At 42.0% G+C, this 24,238-nt stretch overlaps 1 protein-coding gene across 4 annotated transcripts; it reads right to left on the bottom strand.

The window, feature by feature from the left end:
- Positions 1 to 1,819: 1,819 nt before the first annotated feature.
- LOC135485407 (zinc finger FYVE domain-containing protein 26-like) lies at positions 1,820 to 24,012 on the bottom strand. Of its 4 annotated transcripts, XM_064767399.1 has the most exons (41): positions 23,693 to 24,012; positions 23,273 to 23,357; positions 22,902 to 22,985; positions 22,117 to 22,782; positions 20,549 to 20,808; positions 20,135 to 20,313; positions 18,671 to 19,870; positions 18,401 to 18,484; positions 17,765 to 18,027; positions 16,504 to 17,429; positions 16,160 to 16,266; positions 15,773 to 15,872; positions 15,394 to 15,629; positions 14,955 to 15,169; positions 14,707 to 14,795; positions 14,498 to 14,583; positions 14,258 to 14,358; positions 14,000 to 14,092; positions 13,560 to 13,743; positions 12,372 to 13,381; positions 11,967 to 12,212; positions 11,727 to 11,750; positions 11,305 to 11,325; positions 10,132 to 10,200; positions 9,746 to 9,928; positions 9,410 to 9,505; positions 9,068 to 9,230; positions 8,702 to 8,854; positions 8,264 to 8,451; positions 8,001 to 8,131; positions 7,561 to 7,780; positions 7,231 to 7,391; positions 6,649 to 6,825; positions 6,293 to 6,458; positions 5,848 to 6,150; positions 5,400 to 5,597; positions 4,951 to 5,180; positions 4,568 to 4,721; positions 4,289 to 4,348; positions 3,834 to 4,067; positions 1,820 to 3,608 (listed from the first exon to the last, which is right to left on the bottom strand). In XM_064767399.1, exons 1-41 carry the CDS (start codon positions 23,884 to 23,886, stop codon positions 3,441 to 3,443), a joined length of 9,507 nt encoding a protein of 3,168 aa, XP_064623469.1. In that variant the 5' UTR covers positions 23,887 to 24,012; the 3' UTR covers positions 1,820 to 3,440. The 4 variants fall into 4 exon arrangements, with proteins under 4 accessions (XP_064623469.1, XP_064623470.1, XP_064623471.1 ...); XM_064767400.1 differs by lacking the exon at positions 11,305 to 11,325; XM_064767401.1 differs by lacking the exon at positions 11,727 to 11,750.
- Between the last annotated feature and the right edge of the window lie 226 nt (positions 24,013 to 24,238).

Genomic DNA, 24,238 nt, shown 5'->3' with positions numbered 1-24,238 from the left:
TGGATGTCGCCAGTAGGATCTCATCTTCGGAGAAGACTGTCCCCAACTAGCTCGAGGTGGATGTCACCAGTAGGATCTCATCATCTGAGGAATCTGTCCCAAATCAGCCCGAGGTGGATGTCTGCAGTAGGATCTCATCTTCTGAGGAGACTGTCCTCAACCAGCTCGAGGTGGATGTCGCCAGTCGGATCTCATCTTCTGAGGAGACTGTCCCCAACCAGCCCGAGGTGGATGTCTCCAGTAGGATCTCATCTTCGAAGGAGACTGTCCCCAACCAGCTCGAGGTGGATGTCTGCAGTAGGATCTCATCTTCTGAGGAGACTGTCCCCAATCGGTTCGAGGTGGATGTCTCCAGTAGGATCTCATCTTCGAAGGAGACTGTCCCCAACCAGCTCGAGGTGGATGTCTCCAGTAGGATCTCATCTTCGAAGGAGACTGTCCCCAACCAGCTCGAGGTGGATGTCGCCAGTAGGATCTCATCTTCGAAGGAGACTGTCCCCAATCGGTTCGAGGTCGAGGTCGCCAGTAGGATCTCATTTTCTGAGGAGACTGTCCCCAATCAGCCCGAGGCCAGGAGGATGTCGCCAGTCGGATCTCATCTTCGGAGAAGACTGTCTCCAACCAGCCCGAGTCGGATGTCGACAGTCGTATCTCATATTCGGAGAAGACTGTCCCCAACCAGCTCGAGGTGGATGTCTCCAGTAGGACCTCATCATCTGAGGAGACTGTCCCCAACCAGTCCGAGGTGGATGTCGCCGGGAGGATCTCATCTTCTGAGGAATCTATCCACAACCAGCCCGAGGTGGATGTCTCCAGTAGGATCTCATCTTCTGAGGAGGCTGTCCCCAACCAGCCCGAAGTGGATGTCTCGAGTAGGATCGTATCATCGGAGGAGATTGTCTCCTACCAGCTCGAGGTGGATGTCTCCAGGAGGATCTCATCTTCGGAGGAGACTAACCACAATCGGTTCGAGGTTGATGTCTGCAGTGGGATCTCATCATCTTGAGAGGAGACTGTCCCCAACCAGCCCATGGTGGATGTCTCCGGTAGGATCTCATCCTCGGGGGAGACTGTCCTCAACCAGCTCGAGGTGGATGTCTCCAGTAGGATCTCATCTTCGGAGGAGACTGTCCTCAATCAGCCCGAGGTGGATGTCTCCAGTAGGATCTCATCTGGAGGTCCCATTTTGAGGAGACTGACTCCGAATCGGGATGAGATGAAGGACAAGGAGGATCTTGTTGTTTGGGCGGGCTGTCTCAATTTGTTTAACAATAACCAGCTGGAAGAGTCAAAATAGCCTGTGAAGCAATAACCAGCTGGAAAAGTGAAAAACTAGTTTTCTTGACGATCGAAGCAGGCCGAATCAAAGTAGTAGCAGCAGTTGGTAGACATTCCGCAGCCATATTCAGTCCATCACATTGGTCTTTCGCCACCTTAACTTGCCTTGTTGTTCAAATGTTGAAAGAGGCAATAGAATTGTGTCTCTGTATAGAGAAGTCTGTGTCAAGCCCGAGGTCAGTAGGATGTCCAGTAGGTTTGTAGGTCTGTACAGCGCCATCCTTGCCAGGGTTAGTAGGGTTTTAAGCCAATAATGGCAACGTCCAGGGCATGTTTGAGCAGGTGTGTCCTCCACCATATTGTCATCATAATGAGACAATCTACTCTTTATCATTCCAGCGAACCTCCCACTCCCAAGACCTGAGGGTGTGAGCACAGATACACTTGTTTTCATCAAGAAAGGCAGTAAAGTTACTGGTGACATAACTATAGCATGTCTACTATGAGAGACAAAAACACACACAGGTATTCATATTCGTTAAATGGAGAATATTTTATTGTGGAACAAAGATTCTCAAATCTGCAATCCATTCAAAATATAAGAATACAGAACAGGCACTTTATTGAATGTTTCTGACATATTTTGATCAGGTAACATACCAATTAGTTGCTTTAGCTTTTCATTGCATGCAGTAATTGAGTTATCCTTAGCACTTTTGATACAATGAGGGGAATATCACCAGCGAAACAAGAACTAATTGGAACGGTTTTTATGACTTCATCTTGCATTCAGTTTGTTTTTACCGCTTTATAGTTTTGCCTCTTCACTACTTTTTGAGTGTATGATGTGCCACTCTTTGTAACTTAAGTCAAATCCTTGTTGAGTGTGATATCATACACTCGAAAGACAAGAAGAAGCTATCAGTAACCATAAACTGAACCCAAGTTACCACACCTGAGTAACGCCATTCGGACTATTATGACTATTATCAACACCAGAAACTTATTTGCTGGTTTAGCCAACATTGGTGCTTATACACATGAATAGCACCATTTTATCAAAAAATAAACGAACTTGAAACATGAGAAATCAACCACATTAATTCACCTATATACATGTACATGAAAACAAAAAACTCAGTAATGAGTTTTTGATGAAAATCAAAAGACAAGTTGAAGACATAGGATAGAGACTTGATGTCCATACATGTGTGTAGCCACAGTAGACAGACTATAATGTAGATCCCACACAGACCATTACCACCAGGTCATGAGACTTTAAATTTTGAAATCACTGAGTCCTTTACAGAACAAACAGGAGTAAGACCAGTGTTTCAGTAAGGGAGACGTTGGCTATAGAAACTTAACTTATTTACACTTAAAGAACACATCTCTCATAGAAATATCACAGCATCAGCTCAATCAGAATTTTGACATACATACATGTAATATTGTGACTTCTTTAACAACCAGACATAAATGAAAGCTAGTTCTTTTCCAGGCTGTTTGAATCTACATTTAGATAACCTATTAAAATCTAGCTATGAATCAGAGTCAATTCGCTTTCTATGTCTTTGAAGGAGCAGGGTTCAGGGATTAGTTTCAGTTCCATCAAATCACTATGACGCTAATAGATACATGTATGATTGAAAAATAGAAATGCTTGTATGAAAAATATGGCAACGATCTAAAATGGTCACAGAAACCTATATCACAAAGTGTCTCCCATATCACAATCTGCTCCTTGGTCTAGCATACATGTATACCGGTGCATTGCAAAACTTCAGGCAAATGTGAATTCATGCTGGCTTATACATCTACACTACATGTAGCTGTTGCTATAATGCATATGACTGTCCACTTCATAACATGCAGATGGACAAATATACACAGAGTCAGGTGCAAAGCAATCCATGCATTATTTTACAATATTCACCGATCAGCTTTTTTCCCTGAATCCTGAAATTCAATGCAAAAGTCTTGAGGCAGCTGGCTTCATAGACTTCAAAACTGAGTTGTGCAAACTGTGAAATGTTCACTATGCTAAGAGTTGGCGAATTAGGACATTTTCAATTTTCTCAGTTTCTCATTATTTTGCGGCCTACAGAAAGTTCACCTCTTTGAAGGCTTGTCTTCTACATGTATTTGCCTTTATAAACCGACTACTTTTTCTGCTTCTGTTTTAACCACTTCTGACAGATGTCGTACATGGCAGACTGGCCAGCTCTCTGTGCCGCTCCAGCAATCCTTTGGATGTCCTCCTCATTATTCCTCCGGACTGCAATCAGGTAGGCAGACTTCAGTTTCCCGCATAACATGTACGCATTGATCTGCAAAAGTATGAAATTCATCAGAAATAAGGAAGCTCACCGATTGCAATACCCCAAAAACTGCCCCAGGAAAAGATGATGAAGACAGACAAGGCCACTGCAGCTCTAACTTTGATCGCTATGACTCTGAGATCATTCTGCTTGCCCTGGTCAAACTGGGAGTTCTCTTTAATACAGGGTCCTCACACCAGTGAGGTGCAACAAGTCATGTTTCTCATTCCATACCTTATTCGTATCCAGTTTCGTCATCTTGATTAGCGATTCGGCTTCTCTTCCCTCATTGCTGTCATCAGCTATGACACGTACGCACGCTCCGATCACCTCGTCATAACTGGCATCATCACAGATGTTGATCTCGTTAATCTTTCCCAGCAGTTGCCTGATCACTCCATACTGCTGTTGCTTGGCGAGCTGACGACCAACTTGACTGAAGATAACTGTTGCACCCAGTCTATAATCCTGTAAATCATGATCAGCATTGTGAAAGATAAATGTTGCACTGAGCCTATACAGTCGTGAAAGTTATTATCGTCATTGGTTAAACACTAATGGCACTTCAACCATCATGTTGCAGTTAAGTAAGTATTTAAAGTAATCCCATCTACAATTTTGTATGAGAAAAAATCACGGTAAAGCTTTTTGGTTGATGCTGACCATATGAAATCACACAGTAGTCTCACCTGTATTATGCGAAGAGCAAGGGTAAATGCATTTGAGAACTTCCCTTCTGACAGCAATATCTAAAAAGCAATGAGGGGAGAAATCATGAAAAACTATTCACTGGTATTTAGGTCTCTCACTTAAGGCCCGATTTCTTTGTGAATTATCAGTCCAGTTGAAGTGGTATGATAAGTGCATGTTTATATTTTCCCCTGACATATGCAGAATTGATACTTAATCATGCTAATTCAGGAACCCGGGAAACACTTTGTGAGATACGAGGATACAAAACAACCTACCGTTGTTGCCACCTCCCCCTTCCTCTTATTGTCACCAAAGAGTGTTGGTACATGTCCCGGTGGATATTCATGTTGCTTCTTCATGGCACCATCGGTCTGGCACTGATACAGGAACTGGGTCACCTCAATCTGTAGGTCAACAGTGCGCAGATGCCTGCAGAAGAAATAATGAACATGTCTAGTTGCTAAATACATATTTTATTTACTTTTGCATGTGACCTGCTCTATCAAACAACGGTGCTTTTTATTAAAGTTGTGTTACAGGCTATCATAGTTGTGTGAAACATCAGATAAGTTCCTGTTGCTAATAGTTTTCAAACTAATATTACCTTGGGGTTTGGGGATTAATATGATGTCAATCACTGAAGGAAAACAAATCTTACATTTGAACTTCGGCTGCCGACTGGGATAGTCGTATAGCAGACGCTCCAGACTTTCCCCAATCTGGCACATTCCTGCTGCTGGCGCCACTGTACTTGGTCTGCGTCAGGTACATCTCGAAGTGTTGTTTGGCATTCAAGAGATGCTGCAGCCGGCCTCGGAGTTCGGTCTGTGTTAAAGCGCCCTTACTGAAGAACGTGGTGATACATGTCATAGCTGCCCTGATGTAATCCTGAAAAATCATATCATATGCAAAGTTTTTAATGATTAAAAGGTGAATTGTACGAAAAGTAACTTGGTTGTTTTTGATTCAGTGATAAATATATTCTTTGTACAAGCCTGAATAGTTTCAATGTACTGTGAGCTAAGAGAGACCCCAACTGTGACTTTGAGTAACTTTATCTTGGCTACCTGCTCCTGCCTAAAGCGTCCTTTTAAGGTGTTCCCTTACCTTCATAAATAACTGAAACTGGTAGAGCATATTGTAGTATTTCATGCGGTTGAGATATCTGCAGCACGCGGTCAGATAGGGGTGCCAAGGGGCTAGCGAGGAGTCAATCATGGCCAGCTGGTCCTGGAGTTTGCCAAGGTCTCCAGTCTGGATGGCAGGAACAAGAAGGCCTTCCACAAAGACGTCTGCACTACATTTCTGAAATCATGGAGAAAAGAATTAATAAGCAGACGTAGCCTGACGTAGGGTGTAGGATATGTTATTTTGCAGGGAATATTCCTCCACCAAGGCGAGCCACTATGGTTTGGAGCCAATTGGGTTCATTTGCCTAGTGACCCAGTCTCTGGCGAGAGTCCATTGCAAGCTACTCATGTTTCTCACTTAGTGGGTGTTTACACAGTAACAGACACTGATATATTAGTGTCATCAGGAGTGAAGGCCAACATACCTTATCAAGAATATACTTGACTGCCTTCTGCCAGAACCCATGCCGCCTGAAGAATGCAATGATTGCCATGTGGGTACCATACGTCTTGAGGTAGAACAGACACTCCTTGAATTGGTGTTCATCCATGGTGGAATCATCAGTGTACTGCTTGAGGGGTTCCGCTGTTAGATTTTCAGACAGACTTAACTGGGCCAAGAGACATTTTACTCCCCCTGCACCAGTGCTGGGCAGCTTCTCAATGCATTCCACAATGTCGCTGAGGAGTTTTGAAGATGTTTGGTTCTGATTTCTGTCAACAGGAACCTAAGAAGAAAAGAGATCTGTCAATGCTCTGCTGTTAGTCTTTAGATGGACTCAAATGGGCAATTGCCACCCCCTGTATCAGTGCTATGCAGCTTTTCAATGCATTCAACAATGTAGTCATTGAAGATGAATGACTACCAACCTTGAGGCACCTGCTGAACTTTTCCCTTGCCTCCTGGTAGTTGCCTGATTGTAGACATCCTATGCCCCAGGCTGCCCACACACCTGAGGGGTCAATACCACATTTGGTTGACACCTCCATTGCCAGAGACAGGCGCTCATCTTCAATCAGTCGGTCTCTCAAACGCCTGGAAAACATGAGGTATTTGAAATTAATTTGATTTGAAAATGACTTTGTGCAAGTTTTGGTGGCAGTTTCTATTGCAATGGAACTTCCCTTAGCAGACACCTCTCTAATCAGAACACCTCTTTATTAAGGACAGGACTTGTCAATCTCGAAGGTGTCCTTAAAAAGCGCTTGTTTGCGCAACACTTTACCTGACTGTGTCACTTTTGGTCAACTCCTGAATAGACAGAATATCCTTGCAGTTATTCGATACGAGCAGATTGAGGAGATCAACCTTGCTTTGGTATATCTCACAAAGGCCCTCGCCCTGAGGTTCGTTACATTTGAGGAATTTCAACTTTGCGTTGATCAGGAGGTACTTCATCATGCTGAAAATACAAAGAAGAACATGTTTCATGTATACAGTGCTGTGAGAAACTTGCATGAAATAGATGGTGAGCCAAAATCATGTGATTGAAACTCAAGTTGAAGACCTGTGAGCAGTTTTGAAATCATACAGGCGGTAACTTCTGCAAATCAAGCCTAAAACGTATCATGAAACATCCCAGGGACATAGTGCTCACATGGGCCAACAAAAGGCAGAAGTGAATGGATGACTGTTCTTAACTATCATACCTCAAGTCTGTTAAAACCATATTTTGCCTAAAGGAAATTGCTAACATAATAAGGTGAATGGAAACAAAGAACAGCTTTGAAAAACAACTGAGTTCATCAAAAGATTGACTGTCCAGCGAGACAAAGACAAAGTAAATGAGACAAAGTCAAGAACTTACCTTATAACAAAGTTATAGTCCACCTCAGGATTAGCTACACCTGGTGCGATTGGCTTGAGTAATTTGGAGAGTTCATCACAGAGTTGCAGCATCTGTTCCCCACACACTTTAGGGTTGCTATGGAGATCAAGGATGGAGATACACAGGGATGTGCTTGGTGACTGAAATATATGAAAGTAGACATTTCTTTCTTGCATTGCGTGTATAACATCATTTGCGTTTTACGACAATTGCGTTATCCCTCAACAGCTTTTTCACATCTGGGAAGTTGAGCCTCCATCCTTGCTATGTTCTAAAACAACTCCCACAGATGAATAACAGCTGGCTCACCTGTTCGTAATAGAAGTCCTCTCTTGTCACTGTGTCCACTTCTTCGTTCATCTCAAGCTTCCAAAAGTAATTGAGACTCTGAACAAGTAGTTGGATATCAGCTTTTTCACCACCAAAACTAGCCAAGGGGGGAGTTTTCGTATACGACCCACTTGGACTTGCACCAGATAGGCGTTCCATAACCCTTTGTTGATAGAAGTCATGCTCATTGAAGGAACCCCTGAAATGAAGCAATCTTGCATAAATTCAAATCTTTGGGTAACAATCTTTCAGATTTGTTGGGCTACATATGTGAAGTATGTCGTTGCCTTTCTGCGGTCAATTCTAAAACTCCTTGGTTGTAATGTAGTGTAGTTTCCTATGTAAACTTTGTGCCTCATTTTTGCTGCAGTGGTTTTAGATTGATCATTCGGTAGAAGCATGAACTAGGGTTGCCTTACCTTGGCTTATAGATCTGGTCATAGCAATCATCACATGTCCTCGCTAACTGTCCTCGGATCGGTGTCGTTTTGGTGGAGCAGGACGCACAGACAACACGTCCGCATCGACGGCAATGGTGACGACGATTGAACTGGAACATAGACAAATGAAAATAAGGGAAAGGAAGAATCTGGTGACAAAGGTTGGCTCAAATAATGTATCAATAGATTGCCTCCGAGCACAAGACAATAGACAATGGTGTCTTAGTACAAAACAGACTTACCATACTGAACCTTTCTGTCTGACACACCATGCATTCGGAGACCCTTCCATCGGGGACCCATTTATCCTTGGTCGGTGGCTCCACTGGCATGATGAATGAGCTTCCGGTGTTCAAGGTCATGTGACGTGCGAGTGGAGATTCTTTGAGGGGGGTGGAACCAGGACGGGTACCAGTACTTGTTAAGAATTCTGAAAGAATGACCAATAGTTTTAGCAAATAGACTGCTTCTCCATGTTCTCCCATCTCAGTTCAGGAAAAGCCATATAACTATGAAATGCGCATGAAATGAAATGTAAGTTCATAGGTATAGTGCTTTATACTGTACAACTGTACTGTTTCAAAGAACTTTACATTCTTCACTAGGGTTGTGACTTCAAAGAATGTTATTCATCAGCTTCTGTTAGTTAACATCCCAAAATTCAGCAGACGTCGACTTACGTCTGCTTCCCCTTCTCCCAGCGAGTGCTGCCAACAATGCAGCAGGTTTCAGCGGCTCCCCTAGAGTCGATACTTTATCCCGGTCCTCATCCGAGATTATAGACGTCATGGGCGAGGCACTGCTTCTCCCAGACATGGTAGGACTCGCGTTGACTGAAAGCAATCATAAGAGGACTATATTCTAGAATGAAGCATAAAAAAGATTAATTTGTTGATGAAGTCACTCAGAAACTGTGGAGGAGTTTCCCCACATAAATCAAACAAGATGGCACAGATTAGAATGACTTTTTATATGCATCATCTCAACTCTAGCAGGATAAGTTTTGCATTTCATTATTTACAATGAAATGAACAACCACGACTTACCAGGACCAGGTGGCTCCACCTGAGAAACAGGGAACTCCAGTGCATGTTTAGCGTAAATAGTTATCATCTCGTCCAGGGCATCGAGGGCACAGCCAGATACTTTGTGAGGTATAGCATTCAGATCCTTCTTGATGATTTCAATACACTGACCTGCCCAGTCGACCTGGAAAATCAAAAAAATAGGAAACATATACATGTAAACTCAATCCTAAAATTATTTCATCCAAAAAGCTGACAAGTGAGGAAGTTAATTTTTCAACATGAGTGATCTTATTCACTTCTGTTCATCAGAGAGGACAGCCACTACAAATGCTGTCGAGCAAGGTATGGTTCATTAGATACCTTCATATTCATAAGGAGTTGTTCAAATATAAGCATTGGTGCTGATCTCAGGTGGAGGTAATCAATCCTTGACCTCTCGGGCAGATACAACAGAATCTGAAAAGAGAAATATAGAAACTCAATCCTCAAATGACTTCATCCAGTCATTGAATTAATCGTATGAGGTTTCTTTTTGACACATTGTACGGAAAATATTTTACCCGAAGAATATTTTCAACCACCAAAGCTGTGGCCATTTCTAGCCTGGCTGTCAGGGCGGGTGGATTATTCTAAACATCAAGTTGCCTGATGATCACCTGAGAAAATTGATAAAGCTTGCTGCAGACATCAAAATACCTTTGCTCCCATGCAAATGAGATACAACTCGTTCCTACGGTCAGCATCCAACTCTTTATCAAGATGCTGCAGCATGAATCGTGCCACAAATAGAATGTTCTTCTCATTTTTCAACCGACTCAGCAGATTATCACAGATTTTGCGGCAGAGTTCACCATCAGACTTGCTGATATCTTCTAGTGCCTGAAACGAATGTAGTCAATGAGGAAGTGGACTTTTGAAAGTGGACAGCTGAGAATGTCATATGTCATATGTTGTTAAATGAAAATGACGTCACACAACGGTGACAATACACCCCAAATGCATCAACATGTTATCCTTGAAGATGACAATGATAAAAGCATTACAGTATTCAAACTGAATTTAGTATGACAGGTTAGACTTACAATGTAGGCATCCATGGGCTTAGGCTTCTCCTCCTCCAAGAGGTAAACCACATAGCTTTCCTCTATGCTCTGAAAAATAGATAACCAAAATATGGGCTCAGCTGATGGGGAATAAGCAAATGTTAGTCCACCTCAAAAAATGATTGAGAGAAAAATTGAAATTGTAGTAGATACATGTAGCAAGAATAAGAAAAAAATACAACTAATTTGCTTAACTCTCTCAAAGAAACAAATGGGTCCAAGTAGCTCACAAACATAATCTCATAATCTAAAAGAAAACAGAAGCTATCACCTTCGTCTTCATCAGAACTTCAAGAAAGAGGGATCTTTTCTTATATTCCATGTTGATCAAATTCAGAAAATACCAAGGCAGACAATGATGTGCAGTTTAGGTTTTGAGAGGACCAGTACTTTCAGTTAGTTTTTCCTTCAGAACATTTTCATCAGTTTGCTGTGTTTTTTCTAGATTTTGGTTAAGAAGACATCACAGTTAAGTGCCAGAAACTAAAACAGGCCTGGCTGTGAAAGCTTAACAGACGCGGACAGATATAGTGCAGAAAGACATAACGAGAAAGAGAGACATGCAACCCTTCACCAAAATGAATGTTGGTAGCAGAAGTGAACAACTTGTGAGAAAGAGGGCTGTTCTTTGAATTGCTAGTACATATGGCACCAGACATGTCTCAGCCAAGCAGTTGCAAGTAAAGGCGAATTCATACTCCAATGCACAACCTTTAGAATCCGCCGCGTGATGAAAATTAGACACTGATGTCAAGAACTTGGATAACGTTGCGGTCCAGATTTTGATCCTGCAGTGGACTCTGACGGTTGTGTATCAGACTATCTTCCTCTTCTTCTGCATTCTCAATCTTAGATGGTCAGTCCTGTTCTAGTGACAAATGCTGTCTTCTGCCTCAGTTCATCCTGGTCATTGCAAAGCCTCCCCGAATGTGGAGTTCTGGCCATGATGGGCATCAGAGTATGACTTATCTTGGCCAGGTAGTAAGAACGATGTCCGATTTGTCCTTACAAAGAGATGCTTCTTGCAACTCATCATGCAGGGAACTCCACAAATTAAGGGCTATCGGACTGTTCAGTGAGACCCTACATATAGGTTATCTTTTCATGCAACATACAATATAAGAATGATAATTTTTTCACAGAAAGTGTTACCTTTAAACCGTGCTTCACAAGCTGAAATTAGGGGTGATCATACAACAAAAATTGGAGCATGTATGCCTAGCATCACATTGATAACTGAAGTGCTAACACCAGACACCAAAATATGCGTCAAAACTACATTCTAGCTAATACAGAGAGTCAAAAAGAAGAGATTTTTAAAAGTTATAACCCGAGAATCAGAAACAGAACCAAAGTTAATACTACAATAATACGGAAGCATTAAACCCCTTAGAGATATAGCTGTATTCTATTGAAGTTTGAGAATTAATTGTACCAGCAAAGTGTTGTGAGTTAACTGGCAGGTTGCATGCGTGGTGAAAAACAGAACCTATTCAGTATTTAAAACACTCCATTAAGTGTCATCGAGACTTGTAAAGCATGCATACAGAGAAATAGAAAAGTCCTCAGCTTACATGAACATTAAGTCGTGTTGTATTCTGAAGGAGTTAAAGACAATACAGATCAATATCTGAGTAGACTGCTGTGCTGTTAAACTGATATAAAGTCATCACTTTGGAGCCCTTCGACAGAAATTTTTGAAAAAAGATCTCCACATCATCTACAGGTGGCACATGGGGCCGAATGCATCTCTGAACCAAATGATTGAAAAAATGTGTACCCTTAAATTGAACTACATTGCTAAAAAAGCTTACCTGTTTCATGATCGGCCCGACGTTATGAATCTCCGCCCACTGTCGGAGGGTCTTGAACTCCTGACACTTGACCAGTACCTTCAGGATTTCTTCCGGTGTTTGTTTCGAGTGATGCACAACGCCCTGCCATGTCATCAACTGTTCGAGATGTTCGAAATCGATCGCATCATATTCGTCCTGTGGTGGCACCTCAGGTCTGGTTCTCATTGAGAGTTTGATTTGGAGTGTTTTGGCACATTCGATAATCTGAAATGAAAATATGGGTGTGTGAGTGATCCACTGGCACATTAGAGATTTCACAGAAGTACCCAGCAATAAAAGGCAAGTTTGCTCAACTGCACTTCATGGGAGTGATAGCGTATGTAATCTTTTGTAGAGAATGCCCTGACCTTGTGATGTCATTACCTTTTGATATAACTTCATGGCTTCCAGTTGAATCTCCACAGCACGCTTCAGTCTTGCCTCAATATTCTGCAAACTCTGACACATCCCAAGGAGTTCTAAACAAATTGTCACCGACCACATCTTCAGAGTTCCAAGCACCGCACGGACCTGAGTATCTGGATCACTGATCTGTTGGAGAAATCGCCAACTCATCATCCGAGACTGGGGAGAATTATTCACCGGAGTCCCTTCCTTTGTGCAACAGCAGAGAGAGAAGTCACGGAGGGTCGTCCATTCCGGGTTCCGCGAGAGAGTAAATTCGGGCAGGCTTGTTAAGACATGTGATATCGTCAACCACTTCTTATTCTGGACAAGTTCGTTCAATATGTTATTGACGTCTCTACAGAACTGCGGACTGGACGACATCATCAGCATGCACTCACGAATATCTCCACGGATCGACATACTCAAAAGTTTGAGAATCGGGTCGCCATGATTTGCTATATCCTCCTGCAATGCTCCTGCTAAAGGTATAACATTCTCCTGCACATGGTGGCTCAATATAGGGAAATTCTGACTCAATTTTTGATACCGGTAGCTCCGCACATCAACTAAACTTATGTCTGACCCGGTACGTTTTCTTGGCACAGGGGGAGGAGTCCCAGAGGATTTCTCTGAGGATTTCTCTAAAGAGGAAGAATCAAACCAAATGTCGTCAAAATTTTCCTCGATGTCATCTATTTCGTCTGAACAGATGAGACTGAGTAGTGTCGAGACAAGAGTGCACCTAGCTTTCATGTAATCTAACGTCACTGCGCGGAGATTATACACTTTAGGCACCTGTGTGTTAACATTGGGAAGGTACTCTGATTTGCAGCCCTCGAGGTCAATGGGGAGCGATGAGCCACGCCGGTGCTGTTGTACTAACTTGTGGTGCAGACGGATTGGGGTGTAGTCAAACCGTATCACAAAATCCCAGCTGTATGGTTCAATTGTCACTTTGAACGGCAGCTCCCTCTTCCTGGTCCCATCTGAAAAACAATCGATTAACATGAAAATTAGCCTTTACATACCCAGTTTCTGGAAAGGACTCTTCCAACAGCTGGTGATTGAGAGTGATGGTGATAACTGGATTTCTTTTACGAAATATCAAGAACAGTAAAATACCTATGACTATGTATAAGAAAGCTCAGGATGAAGATTTCTCACCATCTATTTCTCCGAAGCCACTTGCATCATCAAGATGGAGCATGTCCTTGAGATGGCCACTCAACCCTGAGGGGGAATGTTCTGCTACAAAGTTGACGAGGCCTTCATACTCTGCCAAGTAGCTGTCTCCTTTTTTGCCAACAAAATCAAGGCGGTACCATAATAACATCTCCGGTAAGGTAACCTGTGAAAAACAGAGAGTAAGGCATTGCATCTTGGCTGTACAATGTTTGGGGAGCTATTGAATTCTGAATTTGACAAGACAAACTAAAAGCAAACTTCTGCATGCATTCTGGTCGTGAGTTGAAAACTGACAATGTTACTTGGTCAAAAGGACGAAGCTAACTAGTCAGATAAAGGAAAGTTTCAGTAGAAACAGCATCACCTTGGATCTAGTCACCTGCGTACGACATATTTTAACCACTTCTTGTTCTCCTTACCTTCTTTTCCTCCTCATGCACCTTGACAGCATCCTCTAGGTATGATTCCATGGCCATCTCAACTTGCTGAGAAACAAGCTCAGAACTCACAACCTGCAGGAAAGAATGTGAAGCTCAACTGTAGGCTATCTCACGATAACGAAAGCAAACTTATTTAGCTGATTCTCAATACATTGTAAATGCAGAAATATTTGCAGGCCTTATATTTTTGGCCGCCATTGTAGTTGATCCCTAAAACAATCAGCACTGTTGATTTACCTGTAGTGGTGGAGAGGAGTAAGAGCCATCTATGAGCAGGAACAGGAGTCTTGGTTCTGGTGGAGGACCGAATATAGTCCATGGATCATGCTGGTCAAGACCTGGGGAAAAGACGTATGTATTAATAGTTCCTAATCAACACTGACTAAACATTTGATCAGTCCGCACACCCTCAGCACTACATGATCAAATATGCTCCATTACACCTCATTTTCAAAATACTGTAGAAGATATACTCACCATACAATCTATTAACCAGCACCTTGTTGTAACAGGTAGGAGATGGAAGACCATTTCTGCTGATGAGGAATCGCAACTCAAGTAGACTGAAAATAAAGGAAATACAGACAAGCATTATAGAGATTAGCTATGGAAGTATTAGCCAAAATTTAGTCAAACATTTCAAGTACCCTAAAGTCAAAGTAACGCTAGGTTGTAAATTGTCTTACCTCACTCTTCCAAGCTGTCCTATGTGGTATGAAAACGTACACAAGGCATTCAGCCTCTCCAGTGGGGTCATGTTGTGCAGGGACAATTTCTAAAACAAAAAAGATTATAGAAATGTATGCCTGCTTTCTTCTATCTACTGACAATTATTCAACATCCCTGCACTGCACTGTTCAAAGTCAAGTTGCAGGCATGAGAGCGAGAGAGTGAGAATGCTGCACTCGATACCCGATACATTGGCGCCACTGACCTGGATGTGAACTTGATAAAACAAACTGTGTATCGTCAACAGGTTGATGACATTGGCGCAGAAACTTCTCTTCTCGCTTGATGATGTGAGTTTGTTAAGGTCAACAACTGCCAGTTCCCCCACTCCGTCAAATATGGCGGCTAAATCCCTCTCCTTCAGGATCTCAGTCACAGTGTGTTGGTTCACATAGTTGGATGACGTCGATGATGAAAATTCTGAAGAGAAATTTTTTGGTGCATCTGAAACAGTTCGTCAGGGTAAAAATAATTTCTCTCATAACTTTAAGCATATTGTTTAAGCTGAATTTGTATGTATTTGGGGACTTTACTCGGACAATATCTTCAAATTTGACCTCAGTCAACAATTGTACAGAGGTGACATTTCAATCTATTGCTCTCCACAAAGCCATTTCCTGCAATGGCTGAACCTCATAATTTACCTTTCAAAAGTTTGACAATCCTGGTCATAATTTCCCTGGCGACCACGTCAGGAGATCTTGTAGATTCTTTCAAATTTGAAGAAGCATTCAGCACGACTCGTCCATGTTCACACTGGGCCACCATTGGGACCGCATTTTGAGAGGTTATCATCTGCTTGCTTGGAATTCTTGGACAACAGCTATTCACGATGATGTGGAGTAGATCGAGACTCAATCTCTGCGCAAAAGCCTCCAACCTAGAAAGTATAGATTTTGACTACAACCAAATAACGTAACAGACTAAATCCCAACCTATGAACTAAAATGTTGTTGTGAGCATACAGGAGAGCCTCTCTTAAGCACACCCTTGGAACTGACAAAAGTTGTAAAATGAACTTACTTATATGGTGATATCTTCTTCTCAAACATGAGTTTGCCGAGAATGTTGGTGGGTGATTCGTCAAGGATCACGTAGTAGTTTTGCGTAAGAGAAGGGGCATCTGAAAACATGACAATCAAGTTGAAAATAATGTGAACTAGGAAGTTTAACAAATCAAACCAATGTATCATCAAGGAACATGTAGGTCTTAGAAGAATAAAGCAAATTCAAAATAGCCCCTCCCCAATAATGTATGTTTGAATAAACTTTGATGTGTTCAGTTACAACTGACATCATAGCAATTTGCAAGGATTTCTATTGAGGGCAAGAGCAGTTAGAATTCCTGTTTGACATTGATTAATGCCGCTGATCCATGAAGGTTAAATGGTTTTAACAACTGTGGCCTACCTTTTTGCTTTGGTTCATTTTCCATAATAAGATGGCAGAAAGTCTTCACATGATCATAAAGATTCTGCAGGTAGTTCCTGGTAGGCTCTATTATAGATTCAGTGTTTCTGAAGAAGTCAGGGAATGACATTGTAAGATTGAGGCAAAAACGAAAACAAGGCCTATGAAGGTCTATCTCGATGCCAGTTTAGTGAAACCCGCCTAAAACAACCTAAAGATAGGTTGGGGATAGGTGGCAGGGTTAGTACCACTCCTTTAGAACAGGAACTGTCTAAAAAAGTTCCCTATTTGGAGCCAAAGTGGCAGAGTCCCTCAGACAATGTAGTCCTATGCCTGAAACATACCTTTCAAAGTGAACAAGGACACCTTGAGATGTAATGACCTTCTCAAACACCTGCAGCAGACGTTTCATCGCGATATGAATGACGGGACGCGATGCCTTCTTCTCTGCTCCTTTTGACAGAAATGACTTCTGTTCCATGGCTTTGACTTCAATGAAAGCCTTCTCAACCTTACTACAGCTCTTTTCCAACTCGAATAACGTAGCCATGTAGGTTCTGAAGCCAGCGACGTCTAATGGAAACGTCACGTTAGTCAAAATATGGGTCACGCTGTTACGTAGATAGCTGCTCCACATTTCGTCAGACACTGAGATACCTTCTCTTGTTGCTTGAGACATCAAGGTCCAGAGCTGTGTAAGGAAAGGCTCAACACCTTTCAACGTTACGTCGTTCTTGCGGATCAAATCATTTGGACTAGCACCAGTTTTTTTGGCTTCAACATCGGGACTCGGACTATGGCGTTTCATATCCGCTCCTGACATACTTCTCGGCCGATTCGTATTTGCTTCCCCAGATAAACGTTTGTGACCCATAGCCAGAAGATTTTCACTCGCTTCCCAAGTCCGACATGCTGTGCACGCCAAATCTAGCACCACCATTGTCGGAATATTTTCTGGATTCAAATGAGTCAGCAGAGCAGATTTGTGTACAATTGAATCAGCTTGGATATTTTCTGGATAGAGCTCCAGCGCTGAACTGCTTATGACTTCATCAACAATGTTCGTAATCATCATCGTAGCCTCACCGGCTGCCGCCACATTCTCGATTGCACGCATACTGAAGCGATTGGACTGAGCACGTGCACCAGGAACGCCTGGCATACTGCTCCGTCTTCTCGGATCTATGGCCTGGAGCTTTCTGCTTGCTGCCTGGTATTGCTCAGCGAAGGCCATTTCTATGACCCCAGTGGTATCTTCAAGTTTGAACAACTGAAAGTAGAAAAAATTACAGCATGATGACAGTTTTTTATCAAAATTTTAACCATCTTAGCATTTCACTACAATGGATAGATATTCGGTCCAATGTTTCATTATGTGAGCCTTGATAGCTCGAAATACCAGTCACATGACATCATAACACAATGCAGGTGAATACATATCAATGCATAGCGTTGCCATAAATCATGCCACAAAAAGTTGTATGAAACGTGATAATCCAACATGTAATAAGCATCAACCATCACCTTGGAATGTAATCTGCCATCTGCAGTATGATGGTAAGCTTAATACTTTCCATAAAAAAGGCTTGAAATTCAAACTCATACCTTGACAATTTGATTTGCTTGCGCGAAGTGTCCTCTCCTCAAGCACATGGTCAGTAAGCTCTGATGAGATCCCAACATATAAGGAATGATGCCGTGTTTCGTCTTGGAGACCACACTACTTGAAGAGCTCTCCCGTCTTGTGCTTACACGACGCTTGTGGCGATGTTGGCTGGCTCCAGGGCTGATGACACCTGAACCACCTGGGTCGGTGGTGACTTGTGATTCACTCTCCCGACCAGATACTCTGCCACCATGAGAAAAAACTGGAAAGGAACATTTGATAAAGATTGACTTGAAATTTGGCATACTTCTTTTCCTGCCTTCACGCCGGTCTGGAGGAATCATTCAAATTTCCAAGGAGTATTACACTGCCTGAAATGCGAGCATTTTTGAATGTCACTGCACTTGGCCACCAATGGGCTATCACTAGGCTATTATGCTAAGGCATAGCATACAAACACCTGTCTGCTCAAAACTTTGTCCCCCTCTGGTTCACCTCAAGCAAGCCTTTGTCTGATATCAGAGAGCACCAACGTGTAGACCTACGATTGTTGTGCCAGTTACAGCACCGTCAGATACTTAGGTCAATCTGCCCAGCTGTCATTATCCGAATTCAGATTTAAACGGGTAAATTACCTTTTTCTAGAGATCCTCCTCTCGTTCGACCTGAGCTGGACTTCACCAAGGGTGGGACGACTTCATCATGAAATAAACTGACGTCTGAAATCAGAAATGAGGAGCAAAGTAAGAGAAGTGAAGTCTTGCTATATGTGTACAACATTTCAGCACTTTCCATCTCCTCTGGGTGTGGACAATTCAACACATGTCACTTAGTTAAAACTCGAAAATGAGAAGCAGTCGGTATTAACCCTTCCAATTTTCTTAAAAAATAACTTAATTTCTTACCTAAATCATCATCACTGATATCAGCTGCCTCTTCCTTAACTGGTGTAGATAAAACGTTCCCAGGTTCGTTTGGTATCTGATCGTGAGAGACTACCTGAAACCTCCACTGGGCCTCACTCACATACTGCCGCAACCGGCTAATCCTCGCCTGAAGATTATCCTCAGATACTGTACACTTCATATGCAGGTTCAGGGCCTTTTGAATGGAACTTGATGTCTCCAAATTCTCCTTTGTGTCAATTTTCTCTCCGATAAGTCGGTACATAGCGCCATCCAGTTCTAATAAGCATTCATTAAGCATCGCTATGAAATCACGGACTATGTACTGGTTCGCTATGAATCCTATTTTATACGAACTACTCGTGGACCCCGTACTAAAATTACTCAAATCTTCCGGATGATTTCTCATTTCTGATTTTCCGTCCGTAGAACTCTTGCACCCTGGAGTCGATGATCTTTCCTTCTGTTGTTTCTTCTGATCTTTTGGCGAGTCAACAGAATTCATAAACGGTTCATCATAGCATACGTTTCCAGCCTCAACTGATGTATTATCAACATTAGCAGACGTATCCAGATCACTCTCAGATTTCAGTTTCGAAATTCTCCAAAGTTTGTTGGAGATCATCGTGAATTTTTCTTCATCCAACTCAGTTTCGTTGACCTTTTCATACGTTGATTCCAATGAGTGCAGAGTTGAATCCAATGACTGCATAGCGGAATCAGCACAGTCAATACTACAATTAGGGTCCTCAGGCATATCCTCCCCGCTATCTGTACACAACACGGCCACTTCTTGTACATCCTCTTGCATCATGAACAACAACGAAAAAATATTTTCCAACGTTTCAACCCGGTAGGACAGCGGATGAAGTTTAGAAACTTGCTCCTTACCAGCTATCAATTTCCTTGTAACAAACATGTCATAAATGTGCTGAAAATCATTACCTGATTCTCCTTGACCTTGACTTTCAAGGTCATTCCCATGGTTGTTTAAAACGGATTGCTTCCGTGGCATAAAGTTTGAACTATCCGCACAGAAATACATCGCGTCCATGAAATGTTTTAAAGCACAGTAACTGCGATAAATGGCAATATCGCGTTCTTGTTCTATACTGATAAATACTTTTTGTAGCTTCTCAGGGCTGTCAGATTTCTCTGAAAAACGAACAGTCTTGGGTTTTGTCTGCACTTTTGAAGAACCTGAAAAATATAAAAATCAATTTGAAATGTATGGTCACAGCTTCTGTTTTTCACCTACATTGCATGGGGGCTCGTAATTTGGCTAATTTTGGCGCACTGTTTCCAGTTGTCATTGGCGTGACTGGGAAAAATAACACATTTTCGCAACTTCATATTATATTTCATGGCAAATAAGAGCACATTTGATGATTTCTTGGTTCATAACACTTACCAGAGGGGGTCATTCACCTCTCCACCAGCAAAATGGTTGCATGATTAACTTACATTCATCCATGAGAACTGGCCGTTTATGAAGTATCTCCAGCACCTCCTCCATATCAAGGGTGGAGAGTTGGGTGGACTGGTGGAGGACGTAGAGCACCGAATGAGCCTCTAGCCCCTGGAACATCTCTGTGGCTCGGTCATGGTGGGTCATGGAAGCACCAGATGCTATCAGGAGAGGTCTGAACATAGAGAAAATCAATCCATCAGAAAAGTGACATATTTTCTACTTTCTTCTTTTGCAAGTGTGATGCATACATTACCCTTCGCATACAGATTGTGGCATTAGGTACTCTTTTAGACTATTAGAGGATAACAAAATGGCCAACAAACTGGAGTACCAATCGAGCAGGTACACACAAAGAAGCAAAAATGAAGTGTCTGCTAAAATTTGGCGCTTGATAGTACTTCACTTACTTTGCTTTCTCAAGGCACCACTGGACAAGATCAACCTGATACAGTAACTTCTTACAGGCTTGTTCAACCACCGGGTCATGCTGGATGGAATCATTCTGCCCCCAGAGGGCGGTAAGCAGCTTGTTGGCATTGCTACAACTATAACAATGGTTCCAGCCAAGAAGTAGCACCAATGGTTTCAGCACCTGGAACTCTGGCGGCTCGAGTAAGCTCTGCAGCTGTTCAAACTCTCCTTGCTGGATGAGATGGATGGCACTTTGCTGCAAGTAAGATGTGACAAGAATGAGATGGATGGACCTAACAAATACATAAGGTAGTGATGATGTACTCCATCAGATGTACAGGGAAGGTGGGCAGGGATCAAAATCCCAGTACAGAGGTTTGAATAATTATGCTCTACTGGTTCTAACCTTACAACTACATGTATCTCTCTATCCCAATATACAGGAACTCTAAAGCAGGACTTTCAAAACAAGTTTTGTCACTTATGCTGGCATTAAATTTAAAGGGCTACACTGAAGGCAATTATGCATATTATATACAGTGGAACCCCGGTAACACGACCTCCCAAGGGACTAAGCCGAAGTGGTCGTGTTACCGGGGTGGTCGCGTTAGTGAATTTAAGAATCATAAGTAGGTTTTCCCGCCAAAACATCGTCCTAGCAGATATGCTGTGTGTACATTGACATGCATTAATGACTATGCCACCGGGTGATTCGATAATTTGTGTGTATATCACGAATAAAAAATCATTTTCTTGAGTGTTTTGCGTTTAATTTACAACTTATGTAAATGAGTAAATAAACTGACGAGAGCTAATTAGACCAAACATTACATTAAAACTTGAGCATGCTAATTAGAGCAAGCATGTCATTCACACCATCGGCAGCTGCCCTTCTTGATGTCAAGCTAATATTCCCGCTAACATTGAGAGAGGTGATGTGAGAAGATGTTGAGAATTATTCCTGATGTCTTCCTGCTTTAACTTCAGCCAATTTGAACTGGTACTGATTAAATCATCTTTTTAAAAACGTATTTTATCAATATTACGACGTAGTAAGCATTCTTTACTTTGAGTATCGGTACTCTTACTAATCAACATAATTTATTTGTCCTAAAAACTACGTGTGCATGCCTCTTGACATCATTTAATACTAAATGATGAAAAACAAACCGTGAGTCGAAAAGAAAGTTTATTCTTCATTTTATTTGCGCTTACATTTGATCAAACTCACTGACACATCATTTATTTTCATATGGATTCCCATGGTCATTGTGTTCGAGGTGCTAACTATCAACACGGATTTGCGAGAAGGTGCCAATTGATACGATGCGGTCATGGTTGATTACGGCAATTAGGCCTCATGGTCGCGTTAGCGGGGTTAATTTGCAGTTTGGGACCGACCAAGCTGGTGGTCGCGGTCTGGGTACCGGGGTGGTCGTGTTAGCGAGGGCCAGTTAATGAGAATTAGAGAGAAAACCATTCGGGACCGGAGAATTTTGGTCGTGTTCGCGGGGTGGTCGCGTTACTGAGGTGGTCGCCGACCGGGGTTCCACTGTATACCTACCATAAGACTGTCAAAAAAGTGTTGTTTCTGCTTGATACACAACAGATAAATATTCTTCCAGCTCTTGAGTCTATCCATATCATTACAAAACTGTAGAAAAGTTGCAGCACCGGTCGTAGAAGATCCTAGAAATCGCCTCTCATTGTCAAGCTGTGCAAACGCCTCCACGAGGCACGCAGAAGTCCTACCCAACAAGCAGGAGTAAACCATGTCCAACTGAAGTATGTTGTCTCCATTGTAGCTCACGTCAAGTATTTGCCGGAAAAGATTCCGATACAGTTCTTCATCAGTGCTGTCATGCGGGTTGTAAAGCGAAAGAATCTGGTAGAATTTTACAGTGAGATTATCACACGTTGGAATATCAGAGACAATTTTACAATATCTGCAGTCGTCTTTGCACAAGATGGCAGCGGGGTTGCCGCGGCAAAGTCTGTGAAGTATTCCCTGCAAGCAGTCTAAATAGATTGATTGCAATTCCTGATTGTGTTGGAAGTGTACTGGTTCGTTTATCACAGATAAAGCTTGCAGAAAAGAATGACAGAGACTTGGCTTTTCCAGCATCAGATTCTTGAGAAAGGCAATGCATTCCTCGCTTAACTTTGGCACTAAGTAGTCTATTTGACGAGACGTCTTCATGTGAAGTCTTCTGTGGAATAAGTAAAGTTCCTGAAAAGATATTCATACTTGTTACCTTACACTTTAAGAAGTAGAAATATAATTTTGCAGTTTACAGTAAGTTACTGAAAATCTGTAGTGATTTGATCCATAATTTCTATTTCACTTACCTTGACAATATCAGAAGTAGTGTGAAAGCATGCCTCCACCAGTAGCAGCCGGAAATGCACATCGATTTCAACTGATTCTGTTTCCTGTAAACAATGAAATAAAAAGCAAAACAGAAATGATTAAGGGTGAGGGCAATATTTTCTTAATGCAAATTACCCCTCATGATGTGCACATTAGGTGAAATTATTTTGAGGTTTATGGCGATGACTCAAGCTTTTTAATGATACCTTGATTCTTCATGCAAGTGCTGGAAATCAGTAGATCTCGTAAATCCTGTGTAGAGGAACATTTCTCCATGACCATTGTGAGTCACAATACCACCAATCGTAAAAACCAAGAAGAGGCTACAGCACTGTGTATAAATGCTTACTTCTGCATCCTCTGCAACCTCTCTGTAGGCCTGCAAGCAGAGCCATGACAACTGGTGAGGATTCTTGATGAATTGTGAGCCATTACTGGAAAGAAAACCAAGAATATTATACATCAGTGGATCATAACATCAGGGGATTTTTCATTGAAGGGAAAAGTACTGGGGCACCAACAATAAATGTTTTATCAATATCATTACGCAACGTTGGAATGACATCAGGAAAGATGTTCCTTTGCTCAAAGGTAGGTGGTCAATTCCATGACGCTAGACAGTGGAGAACCTTACATACATAGATAGCATCATTATGATGTGATGTTACGTCAACAACATCCCGAGGGCTGCAATTGCAATGGCAATGGTTGTTACGACTATATGTCACCTTTGCGCAGCCATATTTTTGCAGCACACACACATGCTTACCTTTGATCATATGGATAGAGCACCACACTTTTCAACAAATCTTTGACACTAGCATCACTCTTACTCAAGTCTTGTATACAGGTATGAGCCAACTCCCATTGACCAAGGTGCAGATTTTGACAGAAAAAACTGAACAGAGACTTGGTCCTGTCACTTTCATCTTGACAATATTTTGGTGACTTTGGGTCATCCATGCTGTCTAACAGAGTGCCAACATCTAATCAAAACTTTTCAACATCAAATGATTGAAGGACACCTTGAGGAGTTCACGAAAAAAGACTAAAGTTTCAGAAATCTTGACACTACAAAACTGGGGTTGGCCTGCCACCATTTTGTTTGGTCACATGATTGGATGACCTCCCAAAGTACATTTTTAATTTTTTTTAGTTGATATGAGGCAAAATATTATTGCTTTACTATGAAAATTTTATATTGAAAATAAACGCATGTCCTCTCTGGGCCACCGTATCAAACGCTCTTTAAATTTGTGATACCTTTGGTGTATAACCAAATGCAATGGACTTCAGTACAACTGGTGCAGAATAA

Source organism: Lineus longissimus, chromosome 3, assembly GCF_910592395.1.
Source record: "Lineus longissimus chromosome 3, tnLinLong1.2, whole genome shotgun sequence".
Lineage (NCBI taxonomy): Eukaryota > Metazoa > Nemertea > Pilidiophora > Heteronemertea > Lineidae > Lineus > Lineus longissimus.
Note: the sequence above shows the minus strand (reverse complement) of the source record. Positions and strands in the feature narration are given on the sequence as shown.